This window comes from Pholcus phalangioides, unplaced genomic scaffold (assembly GCF_987345545.1).
Source record: "Pholcus phalangioides strain wild (caught in Gottingen) unplaced genomic scaffold, Ppha-v1.0 ptg000024l_1, whole genome shotgun sequence".
NCBI classification, from domain to species: Eukaryota; Metazoa; Arthropoda; class Arachnida; order Araneae; family Pholcidae; genus Pholcus; species Pholcus phalangioides.
Genome location: NW_028301616.1, coordinates 13,824,440 through 13,847,884, shown reverse-complemented (window position 1 = coordinate 13,847,884; position 23,445 = coordinate 13,824,440). Strand labels below are relative to the sequence as shown.

The 23,445-nt window shown below is 41.9% G+C and overlaps 2 protein-coding genes across 2 annotated transcripts in view; both read right to left on the bottom strand.

Annotated features, from left to right (window-relative positions):
• Positions 1-2,355, bottom strand: part of LOC149068777 (venom protease-like) — a 38,320-nt gene extending 35,965 nt beyond the window's left edge. The window contains exon 1 of the mRNA XM_089250640.1: positions 2,115-2,355. The gene's annotated coding sequence lies outside the window, so the exon portion shown is untranslated. The remainder of the gene's footprint in view (positions 1-2,114) is intronic.
• Positions 2,356-6,190: 3,835 nt separating this feature from the next.
• Positions 6,191-17,736, bottom strand: LOC149068776 (uncharacterized). The gene is made up of 9 exons (XM_089251073.1): positions 17,499-17,736; positions 15,585-15,805; positions 13,427-13,804; positions 11,740-12,189; positions 10,514-10,587; positions 10,259-10,386; positions 9,030-9,295; positions 6,734-6,897; positions 6,191-6,632 (listed from the first exon to the last, which is right to left on the bottom strand). The coding sequence occupies exons 2-9, from the start codon at positions 15,700-15,702 to the stop codon at positions 6,471-6,473; spliced, it is 1,740 nt and encodes a 579-aa protein (XP_089107199.1). The 5' UTR covers positions 15,703-15,805; positions 17,499-17,736; the 3' UTR covers positions 6,191-6,470.
• Positions 17,737-23,445: the final 5,709 nt, after the last annotated feature.

Sequence of the window (23,445 nt, the reverse complement as noted above, 5' to 3'; positions counted from 1 at the left end):
GGTTTGGTGTCTATGATATAGAGTTAATCAAACAACTATTGGTCATTGTGCTAAATGTGTGCCCGAGCAAATATTTCCTCGCTGTAATTATCACCTTCCTTCGTGCCAAAATCAAGAGAATTTTCAAGCAATCATGGGACAGTCCCACACCTTGCAAAGGGGTGTGCGACAGTTGAGATCGCACCGGGCCCTGAAAGCGCACCGCCGCTCTTTCAGGGAGGGGGGCGCCTGTGATTAAGGAATATAAAAAAATAATAATATTGATTGTTCTTTTTTGTGAACAAAAAACAAGCTAGTTTCTTTTATATGTAAATGAGTAAAACAATAGAGGCCCGCATAACACGGTGGGATCTGCACTGACCATATTTCATTATCAATCATTATCAAAAACACGGGACATCACTGGTTTCCACCAAAACGTTGCCAATTTATTGTTGGAATTTGCTAAAAAAAAGATTGCCAATGGGTGTGAAAACGAGCATTATTATTTAAGAGTTGCAATGAATTAAAATATAATGCGGGAAAAAACATCTCCAAAAAATGTCAGCCAAATTTGGGGGGGGGGGGAAATGCAGAAATGTCTCGTAAAACACGTTTTACATAATGAGACCCTGCATATAGGACAGAAAATTATAATCGCAAATTGTGGTTTCAGCTGAAACAGAGTGAAATACTGTACATATTTTGCCTATTTCCACGCTGGATTCAGAAAAATGTTCGTTAGCGGAGGTGCCCACTACGGAGACATTTTTTTTATGAAAAGTTCCACTGTGTCTGTGTGTGTGTGTGTGTATGAGGCAGCAGTTCTCAAACTTTTGCCACTTGCGACTCCTTTGACAACATTTATCCGCGGCACCCACAGAATATTCTAAAAAAAAATTAACCACTTCAAAGTACTGAATAAGCAATGTTGACAGCTCGCCGCTACGCCCTTAACTGGCCGCCTAGAATGGTACCTATACGCAAGAGACGTAATTTTGTATACGTATCACAATCATAGATTTCTTTCAGGTACGGTACCATGCAAAGGTTGGCGATAATCCCCCCCCCCCCAAGAGCTGCGACGCTCACTTTGAGAAGTACTATTATAATGTCGCTACGGATATCGTCGATGAATCTAAACCAGGGTACGATAAACGAGGGACGGGCTTAAGTATTTTACGAAAACAGCTTTGCTGCCCTCCGAAATGATTTTTACTGACCCTTGGGAGGGCTGCAATAGCCTCAGCCCCAAGTTCCGGTGCCCATGATAGGAACCCTGCTGCAAAATGTGGGTACCATGTCAACAATATCTGTAGCACTACAATGGAAAGCACAGCGATAGCGTACCTTCTCGGGAGCCCTCTTAAAAAGGAAAAAGATTATACAAAATAAGTGTACATTCCTTGTGAGTCCCCCATTTGGCTCGAGGCCCCGGGACAGTGCCCTGTTTTCCCCAGCCTTGTTACGGTGCTGTCAGGTCTATATATAGACGACGGATTATCTGCCCAGAGTTTCAACTAAATACTCTTTCAGCTGTGGCAAGCATGCAATCCCCCCCCCCCCACCCGCTCAGTTTTAAATACAGTACGTCGTTAGAGTTAGAATTCGGCACTCTTTCTTGTCCAAGGCACGGGGCATCAAACCCGCACGCACTCTTGGCTCGGGCAGGGCCTGTGGACTAACCATGGGCAAATGGGCACGTGCCCATAAAATTATAACGTCACCGAAGCTGGCTGTTTTTTGCATCATAGGCACGGATCTCTTCCCCCACTTCTCTGCCTCAAAGAACACTATGTATAAGGGGGCCCCAAAAATAACATTTGCCCAGGGCTCGAACTTACGAGGTACAGGTCCTGCGTTTGGGATGGAATTTTCAAAATCCTAGACCTCGAGAGTCTCCTGTCTCGAATAGAATTTTAATCTACCGCTTTGTTAAGAAGTCAAAACATAGCTCGATGTAATCAAAGTATTTCGAATCCGTTTTGCGGCCCCGAAAAAATTGAGCTGCCCGGTGCGGCTGCATCCTTCGCACCCGCCCGATTGCGGCCCCGGATATTTATTCGATATTTCGCATGACCGAACCGTCTTTAAACATCGTGGTATTTTCACAATTACAAAGTCATTTGCCTTACCTCTCAGGAAGAGAATTTCATCCATGGCCGAATATTCAACGAAATCGAAAGTCCAAAAAAAAACACCAAATAGTTTCGAACACTTCCTTCCTCGTTACTATCACACACACACACTGTATACACTAATTATTATTATTATGCACACACACACACACACACTACGGTTTTAGCCACCAGCGACAAGCCAGAAGCAAGAGTCGACAACTGTGAACCCGATTTGGTTTTGGCCGCAAGAGAAGTCTTTTCTCTTCTCTTCACTCTCCTCGACGCCACATAACATTGGAAAATGAATGGTGAATTTTTTCTAGAAGCAAAATACAGGTAAGAAAATAGAGAAAAACAAAAAGGAAAAGAGAAAATATCGTGTGTGTGGCGACTTTTTTCTTCTTCTCTCGTTGCTGTTGTTCGTCTTTTTCTTGGAGGACGCGTTTATATTAGCGTTTGTGTGTGTTGTGTGCTTCCCCCTCCGTCTTTACTTTGCCGTCATTAATAAGGAGATCACGTGTCGTGTTTGATTCCACAACTTCTCGAGATTGACACGGAGGAAACATTTTCTTTTATACTTGGCGGCCGGCGCTGGAGAATATTTTTCAAACGCGATGCGCCTATGGCGTACACCGAGGGGTGCTCAACCTTTTGAAGTGTGTGGGTCACTTCGTTGATTTGAAAACGTGTCGAGGACCACTTAAGTGATTTTCTTTTCATATCACTTAATTAAGTGGCCCTCGACACGCTTTCAATTTGTAAACGTACCGTGGACCACTTAAGTGATCTAGAACTGTGCCGCGACCGCTTAAGCGATCTATAACTGGGTCCCGGACCACTCAAGTGATCTAGAACTGGACCGCGGACCGCTTAAGTGATCTAGAACTGTGCCGCGAACCGGTTAAGTACCCTGAAACTGTATCGCAGGCCGCTTAAGTGATCTGAGGCACATAAACAGAAACGATGTCACTGTCCGCTTTTCATACGAAAAGTACGAAAGCCTGGATAACCAACCTAGTTCGATTCACCACAGAGGAATGTGAATTTTCTTTCCGAACTACATCTCGATCTCCGCTTGGTTATCCAGTCTTTCGTAAGGCTACTTCGTATTGGATGTGGGGGCATAAAAATCGCCAATTCTGACCCCGATCATTTCTTTTCCTCCCAACGATGATACGAGCAGGGAATTCTTTTTCCCGGAATATTCTGAGGGAAAGTGAACTATTTACTGACGTCACAAGCAGACTGCGGAGGCCTTCTTTCTCTAGGAGGCTCCGATTCACGCTTGGAAGTTGGAAAACTTGTTTTAGCCCTCTTTTGCTCTCGAGCATATCGTGAAAATTCGGAGAGATGTCGGAAATTACAGCGAGCAGTAATTTCAGTTGAAAGTTTTAGTTGGATGAAAAGATTTTGCACAAATCAACATTTCAACTCTTATCTCGAGCACCAGACACGCATCTTGGCTCATTCGCGTAAGGCTGCGGGTTTATTCTCGAAATAATTGCTAATAATAATGATAGACAATAATCTAAATATCGATTTGTGTAAAATCCTCAGCCAGCAACTGAAATTACTGCTCACTGTATCGCCGATATCTTTCTGAATTCTCATGACTCGTATTCAACTAGAATTCTCATATAAGTTGCAGTATACAGGGTGTCCTGGGAGTGCTAATGTGGCCTTTATCTCATCAACCGTCCGTTGTAGAGATATAGTTTCAGTTTAAAAAAATGCTCAAAATGTGTTTATAAGAATCACTACATATCAGCTTCGAGAGTGAAAATACAGTGTGAAACCCCCCCCCCCCCGTCCTCTAACTTCGAGGTAGAAAGTTGTTGTCCCGTTTCTCCCGACCCCAACGGACGGGGGGGGGGGGAATTCAATGTTTCCAAGTGCAATATTCGCCGAGGCATCCGAATTCAGAAAACCGGAGAGAAGTTGATAATGGGTGGAATTAAAATGAGGGAAAGGAGTCGGTGTTCGTTAGTTTTTGCTGTTCTTTCATAACTTCTCTGATTTTGAATTCGAATATCTCAGCGAATATTGCACTTGGAAATGTGGAATTTTTTTTTTCTGTTGGCGTCAGGAGATACCGGACAGCAACTTCCTAATTGGAAGTAAGAGCACACGGGGACCGTATAAAAATTACGATTTTATTTTTGCGACACACTTTATTTGGTCTTAAACAGGTACAGACTAATTTTTGAGCATATTTTAATATGGAATCACACCTCTACGACGGACGGTTGACGATATAAATGCCGCATTAGCACTTACAATACACCCTGTATATCTGCTTTACCGCACACCAACTCCGGTCATATACCGCCATACGGTAATTTCCAACCAGTGGAGTTGGGTGGGAAATGAAAGCTCCATCCATCCATGGTCGCCCCAGGTTCGGTAGGTGAAGAACTTGCTTCTAACGTTCTATGCCCGGATCCGAACCCACGGACCTTGATGGCTGCCTTCGTAGTGGAAGACGAGCATCTTACCAGGGCGCCACTCTGACACACCCTGCATATCTCTGGCAACCAAATTATGAATAAATAAAAATTGATATTTCTTACGCAATGTGTTATTCAAAATCACTTGCTCAAAATGCTCATATCTCATTGCATAACAAAAAAAAAAATTGTTACATTTTCAATTTTTTAACAGAATGTCTCATGTTTAGTGTCAAATTTTTCTGTAAATTTTACGAAAATCGGTTGTGTGTGAAAACTACGCATGTTGTAATAAAAAAGCATGCGATGAGAATTGGAATCTTTTATAAGAAACCATTATTATAAATATCTTCTTGACTATAGCGATATTCTCACGGACAGAGGCGGATTTAACGGCGGGCGCGAGCCCGGGGCCCCGAAAAACCGAAAGTTCACACGTTTTCCTAATTTAAGGGTGCCCCATATTTTCTTTTGCTCCCGGGGCCTCAACCGACTTTAATCCGCCACTGCTCACGGAAATGCCTGCAAGTATGTATATGCACAAAGCAAGTGAAATATTCTGTGAAGGTTGCAAATCATTTGCAGTTTTTTTATTTGCAGGGGGTCGATAAAGACTTCCTTTTTAATTTTGTTATCTGTCTCCCCCTATTGATATTCGTGACCGAATCTGCACTGGAAAGTGTGATTTCAGGTATTACGTTTACACGCCCGAAATTACGTAACATAGCTCATTTGTTAGAACTAGGGTTTTTTGGACCATAATTTTTCGAATGCCACTTATATAGATTTTATTTCACTGCATTGTTGTAAAACTTGCAAACAAGACAAATCCACTGACGCCTCACTTAAGGTAATAAGACATCGGGGTCCTGAGCTAAACTACTTCATACTTGCGACACCACAGTATTGTGTCGTCCGATTATGTCATACCGAGATTATACTCTTATCACTATAAAAAAAAAGGAGTTTTAGAGAAGAGGAGCCACAGAATAGTATGATCCACGCGGGTTTATTGAGAAGCTGGATACAGGCAGCAATTACTGACGAATGTCTTTGGACCAAATCAATCAAGATCAACCCAGCAGCAGATTGACAGTTTTCATTGATGTGATAGTAACTGATTCAATGAAAATCCCTAAAGAGAAGCAGATCAAATTTTACCAAGAACTATTCTCGATTATGACGAGTTTGTGATTTTATAATTGTAATTTATTTACTTCAATCACCATTTTGCGATCATAAATTTTATACTTGTTTACTGGCGATATATGTAATATATCTTTCTCAAGCTCAATAAATGGTTACGTTACCCGGAGGCACCCGAGTCCCCAGGAACAATGTGCTTATATCACTGAGTGTGACAGCCTGGGTGTCTCTCGGTTCCTATCTCTATAAAAAATAAACTTTAAAGCTTCATCTTTTTTTCAATGAGATATTGAAGATTTTCTTTGGACGTTCTGTCTAGAAGATTTTTGATTTAAAGTCCGATGTACTAGACATGTTCACGTTAAAAGAGTTAGGGGGTTTCTTTTGAAGCCTTCAAGACAAAACTAAATTATTATTTTTCAGTAAAACACAGGGTTGACCAGACGAGTTACACTGTAATTGTTTATGATCAGCGATCAATCATACACAACATTGTTTCGATAATTTATTAATTTGTGACAGATTCTTTATCTTCATGGGAAATGTATCATAATTTATACAATGGAGGAGAAACAACCCAGAAATAATTCATGGGTAGTAATTTACATTTGTTTGGTGAATATGAGGTTCCACCGAGTAATTATATCCACAAGAAGTGTTCATCACCGGCGATCTTTCGGTCCAATGAGGAAAGTTCGTCGAGACCGGATTGTCTTTCCAATATCCTTCAGAAGTAGATCGCGATCCATCTTCCGTGCTCTTAAAATGCTCTTCCCTTTCAGTTATTGGTGTTGGTGTAGATCCACTCCAGGTAATGAGTGATCCTTGTGTACACTCCCGGGAAACCCGGTTCGGCACACCTGAATCCAAAGGAGACGACACCGACCACCGTCCACCTCTTGCCGTCGAGCTGAATCATCAATGGGCCACCGGAATCGCTCTGAAGAGACAAGAATAAATATTAGTAACACGTATAAGAGTATTCTCAGCGGGAATGGACATATGCTCGAGGACGGATAAATGTCCGTGTAAATGTCTCACCTTGCAAGAGTCTTTGCCGCCTTCCTTGAGTCCGGCGCATAGAACGTGAGTTGATCCTCGAGCGAGGAAAGCCGCTTCTCTGATCCTGGAATAGGCCAATGCACAGTCCTCGGTAGATACGATAGGGATGCTGACCTCGCGCAGTCGAGTCTGGTGCTCACTACCTGAGGAAGCAAATCAAGAAAATCAGAGATTGGCCAATGGGTGCACGTCCTCGATAACATGTGTCCAGGTACTATGATTTACTGAGCTATGGCAAAGATATAGTTAAGGCTCAGGAAAATTAACAACGGATAACAAAAACTTCTAATGCATTTCGACACGCTGTGGGCGTCGTCTTCAGAGGATAAAACGTATCCCGCTGACCCAGGATCCTACTTGGATTGGTTACCAAATCTTGACTATCGATAGCTTAGCAGAAAGAAAGAAAATATACGTCTGTCCAAATGGGGCATCGTGACCAGAATGAAACTGAGTGCTTGCGAAATGGAACTATCTGATAGCCCCACTTCGTAAGCAGCCAATCAGGGCGTTGTAGAAGACTTTTACACGCAGGCGCTCAGTTTCATTCTGGTCACGACGTTTGACAAACGTACATTTTTTCTTACAGCTGAGAAACCAAGAGTTAAGATCTGGTAAAACCAATCCAAGTGGGATATTTGGTCGGCGTGACATTTTTTATCCCCTGGAGACGACGCCCGTAGCGTGTCGAAATGCATCAGGAGTTTTGCACTTTCCTTGTATTTGGCTTCGTCGTAGGTGATTTTTCTGAGTATTATTATTAGGCAGATTTTACCTACTCTTCGATATGGTTAAGGATCAAATACAAAGTACGAAAGACTGGATAACATACGACATGAGATATGCCATATATTTTGCTGCTCGCGCCATAAACTGGAATATATGAATAAACCACGTGACCCGTTTTTACGGGACATTCTTGTACCTTTTGTCGTCAGGCTTTTTTTTTTTAAATAAAATATCTCGTTTTTTTCATCAAATCTTATTCGAATTTCTATTTTTTAGGGAAACCTAGATTGAGATTATAAATTTTGTGATAGTAATTATTACTCCAATTATCATAATTAGTTATAGTCAGATAATTATATTAATTTCGCAGCAATTCACTTCCTCTTGACAACTGTTTGGTTACAATAAGCAACTTTTTTTTTTTTGAGAATTTTTTGGCTATACTTAGCAACTTCACTTCCCTTTGACAGTTTTTTTGGCGGTGGCTTGTATGGATCTCTATTTTCGTTATTTCTGCATGAAGGAAATACAAAGTGGGCAAAAAGTCCGTAGAAACTTAAAAAATTCATAAAAACCGGAAAACGAACCGAAATAAAAAACGGTTTGCAGGGTTAGCATCGCTAGGTCAAAAAAACATCCGATAGGTGGCGCTGACGTACACAAGTCAAAGAAAAGATTCACAAATAACGAACAGAACGCCTCCAAATCGTTTATTACAGCAGTAGGTCTGTGTGGTCCACATGACCACCACGACAGGGGATAACACTTTACAGGCGAGTAAAAAATCCAGCAACGGCAGAGTGCAGCAGGTCCACACACACACGATTTACAACGATGAACTGATTGTGGATTAGGATTGCAAATTTTTATAACCGTCTCATTTGAATATTTCCACCGAAGTCGCTCGTACCAGCGCCACCTATCGGCTGTTTTTCGAGTTTTTTCTTCCCGTCTTAAAAAAATTCCCGTGACCTAGCGATGCTGACCCTGCAAACCGTTTTTTATTTCGGTTATTTTCCCCGGTTTTTATTCATTTTTAAAGTTTCTACGGACTTTTTGCCCACCCTGTATGACGAGCCTTTTTACTACTGACACTTTTTTTACCTGAACACCTTTGCCGGGTCGGAGGTCGTGCGTCCCGGTTCTAAACGACAATAGCTCCCCCAGATGGCGGCCTATAGACAGAAACCGACGTCACTCTCCGCTGTTCATACAAAATACGGAAGATTGGATAACAAGCGGAGATGAAGATGGAATTCGGAAAAAAAAAATTATGCTTCTGCAAGGAACCACCAACGTCATACAGGGAAGAAAATGTCAGGCCTCTGTGTAGCTTAATGGTAGAGCTCCTACCGGGACCGCAAGAGGTTGGTGGTTCGATTCCCCGCATAGGAATTGTGAATTTTCTTCATCCAGCCTTTCGTAGTTTGTATGAACACAGGGCAAATGATATCATTTCTCTCTCTAAGGACCGAATATAACGTTTGGCGCATTTCGTGGGACTATATTCGCTAAGGTGTGTGTTGATACAGTATTTGGAGCTCACCTAAACCAGTGACTCCCCATCCAATGACAGTAGCCGTGACACCTTCCAGTTCGGCGTCGACGAGGTTCGGGAACGGCAGGCAAACGGGTGTGAGGACGTCACTCCAGGCGTCGATCGCCCTGGCCAGTTTGAGGAGGGCGATGTCGTTGTACTGTCCCTCGAACGAGAAGTTCGAGTGCACTGTCACTTCTGAGATGGAGTAATCGTGTCCGCCGGCGTTCAGGTCACCCGCAGAACTCAGCCGCACCAGGAACGACGACGCTGGCCTAGTATTCGAACAAAATGCAAGGTTCGTCTGTGCGTCAAATAGTGATACACAGAATAATACTCGAATAATTATGTAATAATTGATTATTCATTGCATAATAATGAATATTTTAATAATAATGGATGACATTATAGGCCAAGTCACCTGGCGGCAGTATTATGCAGCATTAACTGTGAAAGAGCAGCACTGGCAGAGCCACCTTAAAAAGCACCACGTGGCCCCCGATTATATGCTCCATAAAAATATGGTTGTCGAATGTACAGGGTGTCCTGTAAGTTCTAATGCGGCCTTTATCTCATTAACCGTTTGTCGTAGAGGTATGGTTTCAATTTCACCAATGCTCAAAATGTGTTCAAAAATTACTTTAAACAAGTTCAGAGTGAGGATACAGTGTGTCACAAAGTAAAAAAAATCTACATTTTTATATGTTCCCCCACCCCAGTCTTCTAAGTTCCAATTAGAAAGATGTTGCCGTTCAATTTTCAAAAGTGTGCGTATGTTCTCTATACAAATCTACAATTTCAGATTTGTCGTCGCCAAATTTTGCATATATACCAAATGGGACCCGACTTGAACGATAGGCTACTTTAAAAACTCGAAAAGAGCCCCCGAGTTCCACCGCCAGGCAGTGCCGTCTTAAGGTACGGCCCGGGGGCCTCAAGAGAAAAGGAGCCTCACAAAAATGAGATCTGGTTGAGGAGAGATTATGATATTTCACTGTTGACAATTTTATTTTTTTGAGAACATTAATGGTAGTCAGGGCCAGCAACTAGATGCTTGGTCAGCCGGGGCAAGCACGCCCCTTTGCAATGTTGAAGGAGAGGTAAAAGGGTGAAATTTGCGTACCCCGGTGCACCAGACCTTGCCCTTCCCCCCACCCCCAGTTGCGGCCCTGACTGTAAGAACCCTTTTCCGGTCACCCTATTTGTAATAAAGGTAAAAGAAATGTTTTTGTACTCACATAACAGCGTCAGTCCTTCCCGCTACGCAGCAGTGGGCGGCCGTGAGTACGTACCGAGCGTTGATCAACGAACCGCCGCACAGAAACTTGTTGGGTCTCACTGCGGTGAACCTCTGGAAGATGGCCGCCTTTGGGGGGGGGGGGGAGATGAATAATAAATTTCGTAAGTGTTTAGCGACCCATTATATATATATAGCATTATGTCTAAAATTAGCAAATGTATGAGAAATGAGAGATTTGTTTTTCCCCACTCACCATCCAAGGCCATTTGTTCCGAGGTGATTCGTGACCACCAGCAATGTGACGCACGTACGCAGATTGACCACAAGCTGCAACGGGAAACATATATCAGCCGAATAAACTTGCGATTACCAAATGAAACGGTTTACGGGAAATTTACCGCCATGCAATTCGCCGCTAAGGAAATTCACCGACGGAAAATTCACCCACGGGGAAATTTCACCGACAGCAGTTCGACACGAGTCAGCGAGCCGGTAAATGAGCGAGGAATGGCCAAGTGAGTGAATCAGGGGACCACTTTTATTTCCTGCGGGGTGTAGGGACCAAAGTAATAGGACAATAGGAGGGTCATCTTCCCCTTTTTTTGGGCATTTTCTCAAATTTGCGGGGAGACCCAGGCCCCTCACGTCCCCCCGCCCCTCGCTACGCACTTAGTGAGTGAGCAAACTAGAAAGTGGCGAGTGACAGAGTGAGCGACCTAGAGATAGAGTAAGTGACCTCGTGAATGTCGCGGTGAGCGACGCAATGGTAGACTGAGAGATCTGGTCTGGTGAGTGAGCGAGTGACCTAGTGAGTAAGTGCGTGACCTAGTGATTGAGTGCGTGATAGAGTGAGTGACAGTCAGTATGTGAATGACCTGATGATTTGGTGCTGTGACAGAGTGAGCGATCTGGTCAGGGAGCAAGAGTGAGCGACCTAGTTAGTGAGTGAGCGAGTGACAGAGTGAGTTGCTCAGATAGTGAGTGACCAGGTGATTGAATGTAAAACAGAATCAGCAATCTAGTGAATTGATGATAGAATGAGTGACCTGTTGAGTGAATGACAAAGTGCGCGACCTAGGGAGTAAGTTAGTGACCTAGGAAGTAAATGAGCGACCTATAGAGATCAAGTGAGTGACCAGCCTACTGAGAGAGGGATCGAGTGACATAGTGAGTGAGTGACCTAGTGAATGAGTGATATAATGAGCAACCTAGTAAGTGAGTGATGGAATGAGCTACCTCGTGATTGACTGAGTGACTTTGTGAGTGACTGAGTGAGAGCGAGCTAGCTCTAGTGGCAGGCCGGTTTTTCCCTCATTCATTCATTCACTCGTTAATTCACTCATGTCGAAGTGGTTGATGTGGGTGAACTGTTTGGCGGTGAATTTTCCAGCGATGAATTTCCCATTCGGTGAATTGCATGGCGGTGAATTTTCCCGGCACGAAATGAAACAGCGTGAGTAGTTGGCTGCCTAAACTGACCTGGTTGAAGGAACTCGTCGGGGTTCAGGTCCCTGTCATCCCCGATCGGCCTCGGAGTAGATGTGGTGGAGCTTGACACCGTCTTCCAGTCGGTGTCGGGTCCTCCCCACCCACCGTGGAAATGCGGACCCCCGCCGGTGGGGGCTCCAGTCGTGGGTCGAGCGGGACGTTGTTGGCCGTAGATGGCGTCGGTGAACTCGATCTCCGCCATCAGGTCCTCGACGTCGTCTCCGTCGTCCTCTTCGATGGGATTCCTCTCGCGCTCTTCGTTCGCGAACGGTGGCCGTCCGGGACGATATCGGACGGTGGACGTCGGTGGCATCGATCCGCCCGTGGCTGGCCTGTTCCAGGCTGATTTGTGCATCGTTGGGGTGGTGGTGTCTCTCACGTCTCTCAGCGTCTTTGTTGGAAGTGGTGGCGTCACGCTCTTGTCTCTGATCGTTGGTGTGACTGCAAAATAGGAAATATTTGAACGACATCAGTTTATGAGTTGACCACTAATCCAGTCAACACAATGAACGGAGGGGGGAGGGGAGGCCACAAATTTCTAAATAATTTATTAAAAATTCATAAAAATCGAGGGAATGGTAGAGGGGAAAAATTAGTTCAGTTTTTCGCCGACAGAGGGTTTTTTTGTTGTTTTTTTTTGAAGCCGAGCACAACTCAGGTCTATCGCCATGGGCAATTTACTACCTAGTGAGTTGTGCCGGAAGTGTAAGTATGTGTACCCAACAGTCTGAGTGCGTATTTAGTATTGTGTATGATTTTTTAGTGCTGCCATCTATATCTCAGAAGTGAAGTGAGTGAAGTGTAATGACTGAATATTTGTACTGTTTTTAGGACTGTTGCTCTCTGAGGCGAGACTTTTTAACGGGGAGATCGGCCCGCATTTGCGCCTTGAAGTTGGGAACCACAGAAAACCAACTTCAGCCGACCACCACTGTGGTGACGGTGGGGCTCGAACCCGGGTCCCCGCGATGCGAGTCCGTCATTATGACCACTCGACCACCATACCGACAGAGGTTGCTGCACGACAACAAATCACTGGAAATGTGCAAATCAGAGTTCTATCAAATGCAGGGTGTGCGATTAACAGCTAGCTCAGCTCGTTTCTGAATTTTCTTTTCTCAACATTATGTTGTTGGCACTGGCGAAGTTGTTTTACCTCAGCCATGAATCACGCTGCTGAAGCATTACGAACGTTCCGGACACAGAAGACTTTCTTTCAAACCGAGAACAACTCCGGTCTATCACCATGGACAATTTACTACCAAGTGAGCTATGCCGGAAGTGTGCGAGTGTGTGTGCGTACCTAACCGTCTTAGTGCGTATACAGTGTTGCGTCTGATTTTTCAGTGCCACCATCTGTATTTCAGAAGTGAAGTGTAATGATTGAATTATTCGCAGAAGAAGTTTGAAGAAAGAGATCCAGGCCCAATCACTTGTCCCACCTTGCTTTCGTGCAGCGGCCTTCTATCGTCAAAGATTTGAACTGTTTTTTTTGTTTCTGTACGGAAGATAACCCTTTTGTGACAATAATTTTTTCCGCAAACCACATTCTCATATACCAGTTCCTTAAATTTATTTCTGAATTTATGGGACACCCTGTACAATCATCGCTATACCTGTGTTCAAAACGAGACCAAATTACATCTAAACGTCGTAAATTTTATAAAGATTGTCTTACCGTCCCTGTTGCTCCTCGTCGAGGTCGGTGAAAACTCATCCTCGGGATACCTCACGTCGGGATGAGAGTGCCGATGCGAGTCCGATGATTCTTCTGTCATAGTCGGGACGTAATTACCTTTCTGTCCATGGTACGTTGAGACGGCATCCCCAGGATACACGACTATCTGATCATCCTCACTTCCATCGTCATCGTGGGCAGTTCGATCCAGAAGGAACTTCCCGCCGTTCGGCAGAGGGCAGCAGTATAAGTTCCGTTGACGATCGCACTGGGTCATTGCCGCGTCACCTAAGCGGACCCTGCATAACTTCCGAGCTACGCAAACTCCTGGTCTTGATGCGAACGTGACACATCTCGAAGCATCTAATGACGTGACACCTTCAAACAAAAAATATAAAGCGACATTAATAATTGTAATTTTTGATCCGGCAAGTGACATCATAGACCTAAGAAATTAACCAATATTGCTGGACGAGGAACTGCTGACCAATGAATGCGGTCCTTGGCTTTGAATGATGAGGTAGATTATAATAGCTTTAAAGGACCTCCGAAAATTCCCTAATCTAGAGCCCTTGGTTCGGAGCATTGCCGAATCCAGTTCAAAAATTTTTCTGGCTGAGCTGCCGTTCCCTAATGGAAAAGGTTTAGACCAAATTTAGAATGTGTTCGTAATCTCTTATACTGTGTCGCAATTTATGATTCCCAAATAGTGTCTTCAACAATTAAGACGTCTTTTTTTTTCGATAAAGCAAGAAGTCTTTTTCTGCTTATTTTAGGGTCTCGAAATGGCATCTTCAAATTATTAGGAAGCCTTACTTCAAAATACAGGGGTTTCCGAAATGACGTCGTGAAGACCCAGGAAGCCTTTCTTCGCAAATAACGTCTTCGAAGATTAAAGAGTTTTTCTTATGAATTTAGCGTCTCGAAATGGCATCCTAAAAAAAGGTGAAGATATCTTTCTTTTCAGTTTAGGATGCCAAAACGACAGTTTCAAGCATTAGGAAATTTTTTCCCGGAAATTTATTACGGGGATTTTCAAAATAGTGTCTTGGAGAGCTTGGAACCAAGCATTTCTTTGCAGTCTTCAAAAGTCAAGAAGTCTTTGTTTCTCAATTTAAGGTCTTAAAATGGCGTCTTCAAAAGCCAAGAAGTCTTTGTTTCTCAATTTAAGGTCTTAAAATGGCGTCTTCAAAAGCCAAGAAGTCTTTGTTTCTCAATTTAAGGTCTTAAAATGGCGTCTTCAAAAGCCAAGAAGTCTTTGTTTCTCAATTTAAGGTCTTAAAATGGCGTCTTCAAAAGCCAAGAAGTCTTTGTTTCTCAATTTAAGGTCTTAAAATGGCGTCTTCAAAAGCCAAGAGGTGTTTCTTTTCGATTTAGCGTATCCAAATGGCATTTTCAAGCATTAGGAAGCCTTTCTTCACAGATGGCGTCTTCAGAGGTCGAGAACTCTTTCTTGTGAATTCAGGTTCTCCAAATGGCGTCTTCAAGAATCAGGAAGTCTTTCTCTTCAATACATGATTTTCGAAATGGTGTTTTCGAGAGCTTGGAAGCCTTTCTTCTCAGATAGCGTCTTCAAAGGTCAAGAAGTCTTTCTTGTGAATTTAGGATCTTTAAATGGCATCTTCGAAGTCTTTCTTTTCATTTTATGGTCTAGAAATGGCGTCTTCAAAGGTCAAGAAGTCTTCTCATTTTAGAGTATCGAAATAACAGTTTCAAGCATTAGGAAGCCTTTTCTTCGCAATTCAGGGTTTCTAAAATGCCTCTACTAGAATGAGGAAGTCCTTCGTTTACAAAAAATTAAAAAGCCTGTCTTCGCACATTTAAGAGTTTCAAAACAGCATCACGAAGAATTAACAAGAATTTGTATTTTCAGTTTTAGGATTTTGAGTCGGTATTTTTATGTATTTCAAACATCTTCTAGGGTTTTTATTTATCTTTAGTCTTGCGATACATTGCGCAAGTGCCCGAACGTGATACTAGAAAGGTAGCAAGGAAGAAAGTCAAATTTATAACGTCTCTGGAACTTAAGCCGCGAACAATAACTCGTTCTTCTGGTAACGAACACACCGACATCGTGTTCGGAATTAATAAATAAATGAAACCGACATTTTGTTAATTGCAGAAGCAGAAGAAGAAGAAAACACAAAGGGGGACTTACATGCGACGCGGAGGACGATGACGATGACGAACACCAGCAACAACAAGAACCGAAGAGACGAGGAGGAGGAGGAGGTGCCGCAGAATATCAAGGTTGTAGAAGATTCTTTCACCAGCATGACCAGCTATGTCTTTGCCTCAATAGTTATGATGTTAATCCTCGAGGCTATGGTGATGATGATGCCTGCGGACAAGATGTTGCCAGATACGCACGCAAGCACGCTGTGTGTACCAGAAAAAAATGAAAAAAAAAGTCTTAAAATAAGCATTCGGAAGCTATCGTGGAAAAACTGGTTTCATTCTCTTTTCATTAAAAAGATTTCACATTCCCTTTTCACATACAATACATAATAACCAAACCCATTTCTGATTATAAGCCTTGCATAATCGTTTCAAAATAGCAGTAGCTACTGTGCTTTTTCTTTTGATAAACAGTAGTCAACACATCCGTTTGTTCGGGAGTTACGTGGTCTCTGGTTATTCAGGTCCGGGTCGGAATTTCATCTGGGGCATGATTTGACACCGCCTTTCTCAACCAGTGTTCCACGGAACCCTCTTGTTCTCCGAGAGACTGTATCAATGTTTAGACAACGGATTTTTTTTCTGGGTAACTCCTAGGCTGTCGATATTTTCCGTAGGCCATGCATATTTTTTGAGTAATCTTTAAACCATGGATATTACTTGATTTCTTCCTAGGCCATGAGTATTTGCTTGGTTGTTATGAAACCATGGATATTTTCCGAATGATTTCTAGACCATGGATATTTTCCGAATGATTTCTAGACCATGGATATTTTCCCAATGATTTCTAGACCATGGATATTTTCCCAATGATTTCTAGACCATGGATATTTTCCCAATGATTTCTAGACCATGGATATTTTCCCAATGATTTCTAGACCATGGATATTTGACCAATGATTTCTAGACCATGGATATTTTCCGAATGATCATTGGCAATTTTGGGATAGATTTCTGTATCAGCGATATTTCCTAAGTGATTCCTAGATCATGAATATTTCCTAGGTGATTCCTAGATCATGAATATTTCCTAGGTGATTCCTAGATCATGAATATTTCTTGGGTGATTTCTAGCCCATGGATATTTTCCGAATGATTTCTAGATCATGGGCAATTTTGGATTCATTCCAATGGATTTTATATCACCATGGATATTTCCAGACCATGAATATTTCTTGGGTGATTTCTAGACCATGGATATTTTCCAATTGATTCCTACACCATATTTTGTGAGTGGTTCCTAAACCCCATAAATATTTTTCTGGTGACCACGCACACGGTTTTTTCTGGGTAATTCTAAACTATGATATTTTTCGATTAATTCCTACATCATGAATATTTTTCGATTAATTCCTACATCATAAATATTTTTCGAACGATTCGTAGACCATTGATATCTTCCGATTGATTTTTACGCCATATTTTCCTGGTTATTCCTATACCATATTTCCTGGGTGATTCCTAGACACAGTGCCGTCTTAACGCACGGGGCCCACCCGGGCACAGTTCAGGAGCTTCAAGGGGAGAGGGGCCTCACAAAAATGACAACTAATTGAAATTTTCGAGAATTTTCCAGGTAGGGTGCCAGAAAAATCAATTGGTCCGGAGGCCCATGACACTCTTAAGACGGCCCTGCCTAGACAATGGATATTTTTGGACTGAGTTCTACAATAAGTATATTTTCTAGGAGATTTCTAGACCGTGGATATTTTCCAGCGAAAACATGTTTGTAATTTCAAGGGCACCAGGAAACCAGCGCCACGACTAGGTGCTTGGTCGGTAGCGGTAAGGCCATCCCCCCCCCCCCCCCCCCAGATGCCTGGGACATGGAGATTATTTCGAGAGCTCCACGGGGTCAATAGCAAAGGAACTATGGCAAGAATTCGAGACTCACCTTTCGATTTCAGAGTCGATTTCATTGATTCAATGGCAAAATGCGAGCAGTGACGGCGGATCGTGACTTGCATCGACCACGACAATGGAACTTGAAGCGATTAGGCATTTTCCCCAACCCCGATGGGATTTTTTCCAGCCTTTATAAATGAAATGTCTGTTTTTCTCAGCTGTTCGTGGTTCTTATTCACGGGACAGGCCAATCACGTTATACGTATCTCTTTCCTCCTTGAAGAGACACTCGACAGGCCTGTATATTGCTACCCATTGCGTGCGGAATTAACAGATAATGAAGAAAAACCCCCTTCTGTTTGTTTTCTTCTTTCAGACCGCGGTTACCCTGTGTATCGTTATTTACTTTTGCTCGACCACGCACACACACACGCCCTACGTCATTAGGTTCGACTCGGCAATACTGGCGTGTTTTCCATGACTGTTGGAACGACGGCAATGGCGCATAGGCGGCTTCTTATTGATGAGAATGTCTCACACCATTTGTAAACCGTGGTTTTTTTTATCCACTTTTATTTTCAGGGGAAATTTGCTTATTTTTTTTTTTTTGGTGGCAGATGGCGAGTGACGTGCAATGACGTCATTGGAGTGGAGGGTTAAATATCTGGTGACGTTGGTGTCGTCGGAGCCATCTGGCGTGTGTTATGAATATTACTGATGGGGAGATCGATCCAACGATAAACCGGATTGGATTAAACTTATTCGGAAGAATGGACCGCAGCATCGCGTGCTGTTGGCGTACTTTCATACGCCTCCCGCGGTGTTGTGGCATCTAGCGCCAAAAATGTGTGGCGCTGGTGAAACTGGGAACTAGCCGAAGCATGGCGCCGGAACAGCGTACGGTACTTTCTTCCAAACCGAGCACTATGGGCAATTTACTACTGAAGGAGTTGCGCATGTGTACCCAACAGTGTGAGTGCGAGTGCGTATCTATTGTTGTGCGTGAATTTTTCAGCGCCGCCATCTATTTTCAAAACTTCGAGTGAAGTGTGATGGTATGATAATTGTGCCGTTGCAGGTCTGTGGCGAAAACTTTTTAATAAGGATAATCGGCTAGCACTCCGCACCTTGGAAACCAAAGAAAACCAACTACAACCGACCACTATAGTGTCACCAGTGGGGGTTCGAGTCCATTTCAAGTCCTTCACGTCCCTCATTCGAGTCCTTCACGATGAAAGTCCTCCTATATGACGAGACGACCGCACAGCAGCGAAAAATTGAAAGTGTTTGTTATACACTGATAGGGTGTAGTCCAGAGGTCTTCTTCCATTTCCTGTAGTCGCGAGCACTCCCTGTACCCATCATAAGAAAAAGATAACCCCCACCCCCTACGACAAGTTTGACGTACGAAAGCATGCAATGAGCATCATTTCAAGGAATGCAATTTGTACAAGGTTTTCAATTGGAACGTTAATCACTAGCACCAAACTGAACACGAGCATCGATCACTCTGGGTGCTCCAGGGAGCACCGTGGTTGAAGATGCCTGGTGTAGTCGTCAGGATACTTCACTCACAGTTAGAAAAATTGATGCTACTCTCATAACAAACATCGCACACGAACAAACTTCACGACAGGTTCACAACGCGCGCACGCGCATTAAAACATGTACCAATTCGATAGAAGTTCCGCAGAGGAATGTGGACAAGGTGCATATGTGTGTTTTAATGGTAATATCTAATATAGTAGCCGTTAGGCGTACAAAATAGAGTAGTAGAAACTGCAAAAACTTCGGTTTCGCCCCACATCAAAATAGATCCTTTTTCTTTGGGGGGAGGGGGGGGGGGGCTCCAGAAAATACGTAATAAATACGCCTTGATTATATGCGCTAACAAAGGGGCAAAATATGCAATAGAAATGCTTACATTTGCATTAAAAAACATCGAAACATGCTCTAAAAATAAAGATAAATATTTATTTAAACATAGTTGAATCCCGTTTTAACGGATACCGTTATAGCAAAAATCTCGTTTTAACGAACACTTTTCTACTTCCCCGGATAATTTTACATAGGAACAGTGCAAAAACCTGGAATCCCTTTATAACGGGATTTCGTTATAGCAAAGTGACTTCTCCGGTTCGTTATAACGGGATTCGCCTGTATGGGGGTCATTCAAGTATTACGTCAGCATCGGGGGGGGGGGTTCGGATTTGCTGGCTTTTGATGACAAGGGAAGGGCGGGGGAGGGGGGATTTGAAGGTTGCCATCAACCACCCTTCTTGAAGATATGAAAATATTCTACGCTGCTGACGAAATTTTGCTGACAAGGGGTGTCAGAAATGGTTAAAAATCTGCTGACGTAATACTTGAATAGCCCTTATGCTATGAAATAAAAGGAATATGTGCGAAAAATGAAAACAAATCCATCTAATACAGTCAAATACCGTTTTAACGAATACCGATGTAGCGAAAATCTCGTTTTAACGAACTCTTTTCTAATTCCCTAGATAAGCTTACGTAGGAACAATGCAAAAAAACCGGTATTCCTTTATAACGAAATTTCGTTATAACAAAGTGATTTGTCTGGTCTCTCGGAGTTCGTTATAGCGGGATTCGACCGTAATATCAAAGTATGCACAAAAAAAACTGAAAATACAGACAAAATGAAAAATAAAATATGCGTTGCTAAAAAAAGAAGAAAAAAAAATCATAAAAGCTGTGAAAACACGAGTTTAAAATGCTGAAAAATGCAACTGAAAATACCGAAATGTGCATGAAATAAAAAAAAATGCCTTAAAAATTCTTCAACATCATACGAATTGTGAGAAATATACGTGAAATTAAAAAAAAAAACGCATTTTTAAAAATGAAAAATGTGCGTAGAAAGGAAAATATCCATAAAAATTGCGCATTGAAAATATGCATAAATAGAAAGATATGTACAATAATGAAAAAAAAAATATGCATATTAAAAGCACTGAAGTATGTCGTAACCTGAGAAAAAAAAAATACGCTGTAAATCTATAAAATATGCGCAAAAAATGAATAACATATGTATTTAGAACGTACATAGGCGGATTTACACTTGAAAGTCTGGGGGAGGGGCATGGTGATTATTGCTGGGCGGGAGGGGGACATGACGATGATGTCAATTCATATATACACATATGCATTAGATTAGTCGACCCCACCTTCGACGCTGGAAGGGGAAGGCAATGCCCCCCTCCCCGTATATCTGCCTATGGTTTAGAAGTGCAAAAATATGCATTTCAAATTGTGCCTAAAATATGCATTTCAAATTGTGCCTAAAATATGCATTTCAAATTGTGCCTAAAATATGCATTTCAAATTGTGCCTAAAATATGCATTTCAAATTGTGCCTAAAATATGCATTTCAAATTGTGCCTAAAATATGCATTTCAAATTGTGCCTAAAATATGCATTTCAAATTGTGCCTAAAATATGCATTTAAAAATTGCCTAAAATATGCATTTAAAAATTGCCTAAAATATGCATTTAAAAATTGCCTAAAATATGCATTTAAAAATTGCCTAAAATATGCATTTAAAAATGGCCTAAAATATGCATTTAAAAATGGCCTAAAATATGCATTTAAAAACTGCCTAAAATATGCATTTAAAAACTGCCTAAAATATGCATTCAAAAAAAGCGCAGATATTATGCCTTTAAAGGTGCCTGGTAATATGCATTTGAGAGTGCCTAAAATATGCCCGAAAATGAATAATACCGAATGGTAGAATTTTTTCTTCAAAATATTAAAAAAATTCGAAGAATGGAAAGTTAAAAATAAGCTTTTTTAAGCATTAGTGCAATACCATCGATAGGAAAAAATGCTAAAAATATGCACTTATTTCTAAAATTTCGGCGGTTTTATGCCTTTATATGCACTAACTATAAACAGCGCTATAATATACATTTATGCATTTGCATATAACCCGAGCTCTAGTAAAATAACCCTTTGTCAATGTCATTAATCTCACTACTTCACCAACTCTGGCCATATTGCTATATTGCAATTTACTGCCATTAGTGAGATGGGTTGGAAGTGAAGGCGCTGTCTATCTGTGGTCGCCTCGAGTTCGTTAGGGAAAATATCTTATCTATATCCTTCCTTGGGTTCGAAGCCGGGACCCTGACAACAACCTTCACGATGGTAGACGAGCATCTTACCACCATGCCACTCGGGCACGCCATTAATCTCACTGTCAATGTTTAGAAAAATACGGGGAATTCTGATTCAAAACGAAAGCAAATACGGGACACCACCAAAAAAAATTGCCTAACGTCGAAAACATTTCCAAGTATGGCTACTACTACTACTACTAAACCACACACATTCGTTAGAGGTTCCTCTGCGGAACCTCTAACGAATTGGTACATGTTGGAATGTTCGTGTACGTGTAGTGAAACCTGACGTGAAGTTTGTTTTTGTGTAATGCTTGTTATGTGTTCTAATTATGGCTGGAATTGCTAAAAAAAAAACTGCCAAAAACTGAGAAATAGAATAGCCACTGCAAATTGCAGTGCACTAAACTTGCGGTTTTCCAGCTTCGAGGCGCGAATGCAAGCTGGTCTCCCATTTAAAAAAGAAGTCTCTCCGCAGACAGAAGGCAGACCTACAACACAATACTGGCATAACATGAAAAATCAAGCATTTCCATATCGTTACTTCCGAAAATAAAAGACAGATGGAAGCACGAACACGAAACAAGCGCAACTCTACAACATAGATACGTTAAGGCCACACCCACCACACTCGGAACACTCATTCCGGGATGTGCCGATTCCATAGCTGCCAAGTCCCCCGAATTTTTCGGGAATCTCCCGAATTTTAGCTTCATCGCTCGACCTCCCGAAAAGTTCTTAAATCTCCCGAATTTTTACAAAAATCACAAAAATCCCTAATTGTCCCTTAAAATTCCCTACTTCATTAAAAAAAATCCCCGCTTATAAAAACAATCCCTAAGGAATTTCTTGTGGGGCATGAAGCCTCTTTTTTTTCCCCTTTCGAAATGACGTCACACGTCGTAAATGGGGAAATTCCCTTTTTAAGGAAGTTTTACAAACCCTCTGATGGTAACAAGAAAGTTGTTTGTCTTATCGTGCAGGGAAATGGCTTAGCAGCCAATAGTCCTCGATAATAATTGAAGATTATAGTCACGCGCATGTGGTCAAAATTTCATTTGTTATAACGTGCGATATAACAAAACACGAATACTGATAAGCAAAAACATACTTAATCAATTTTAAAGATACTTATTCCGATGAATTTCCTTTCATCAAACGTTCCAGAAGAGGGCCGACTTTTCCTTTTTGTACAAGTTGTGTTACGGACATAAACATCAGTCATGGTGGAAAGAGTGACATCATCACTCATGTGAAATGAAAAAAAAGACAAGCAAGTGTCACAAAAAGTCAGTGTTCTTCAAAAATTGACGGTGTTTTCCTTCATCTTCCGATGATTTTGGGGTCATTCGCGCAGAATGTTTGTTCACAGCGTTTCTGATTGAACACAATATTTATTTTTACATCATTGAAGTTTTGGCCTCCAATTTCACTTGTTTTTTGCCTAGGAATTTTATTCCCAAGGGTTTAACTTCCATGTGTGTAAAATCCCTATTTTAATTTGACTTCAGTAGGGATTTTATTCCCTACGCTTTAACTTTTATGTTTGGAAAATCCCTATTTTATTTGGAAAAATCCCTATTGTATTTATTAGGGAATGGTTTTAGCATAAAATACGGGTTTGCGCGAAAATCTCCCGAATTTTCATTTTCAAAAGTTGGCAGCTATGCGATTCGTTAGAAATTCCAAAGAGGAATGTGTACGAGTTGCATGTACGGTTAAGTAGTAATGAAAAGAATAAGAAGAAAACTGAATACGAAAAAAAGAGAAATATTTATATGTATAATCATAATTATTTTGTAATGGTGATGCATATAAGAAGCGCCGTAGCTAGCCATTCCTGCGCCCTG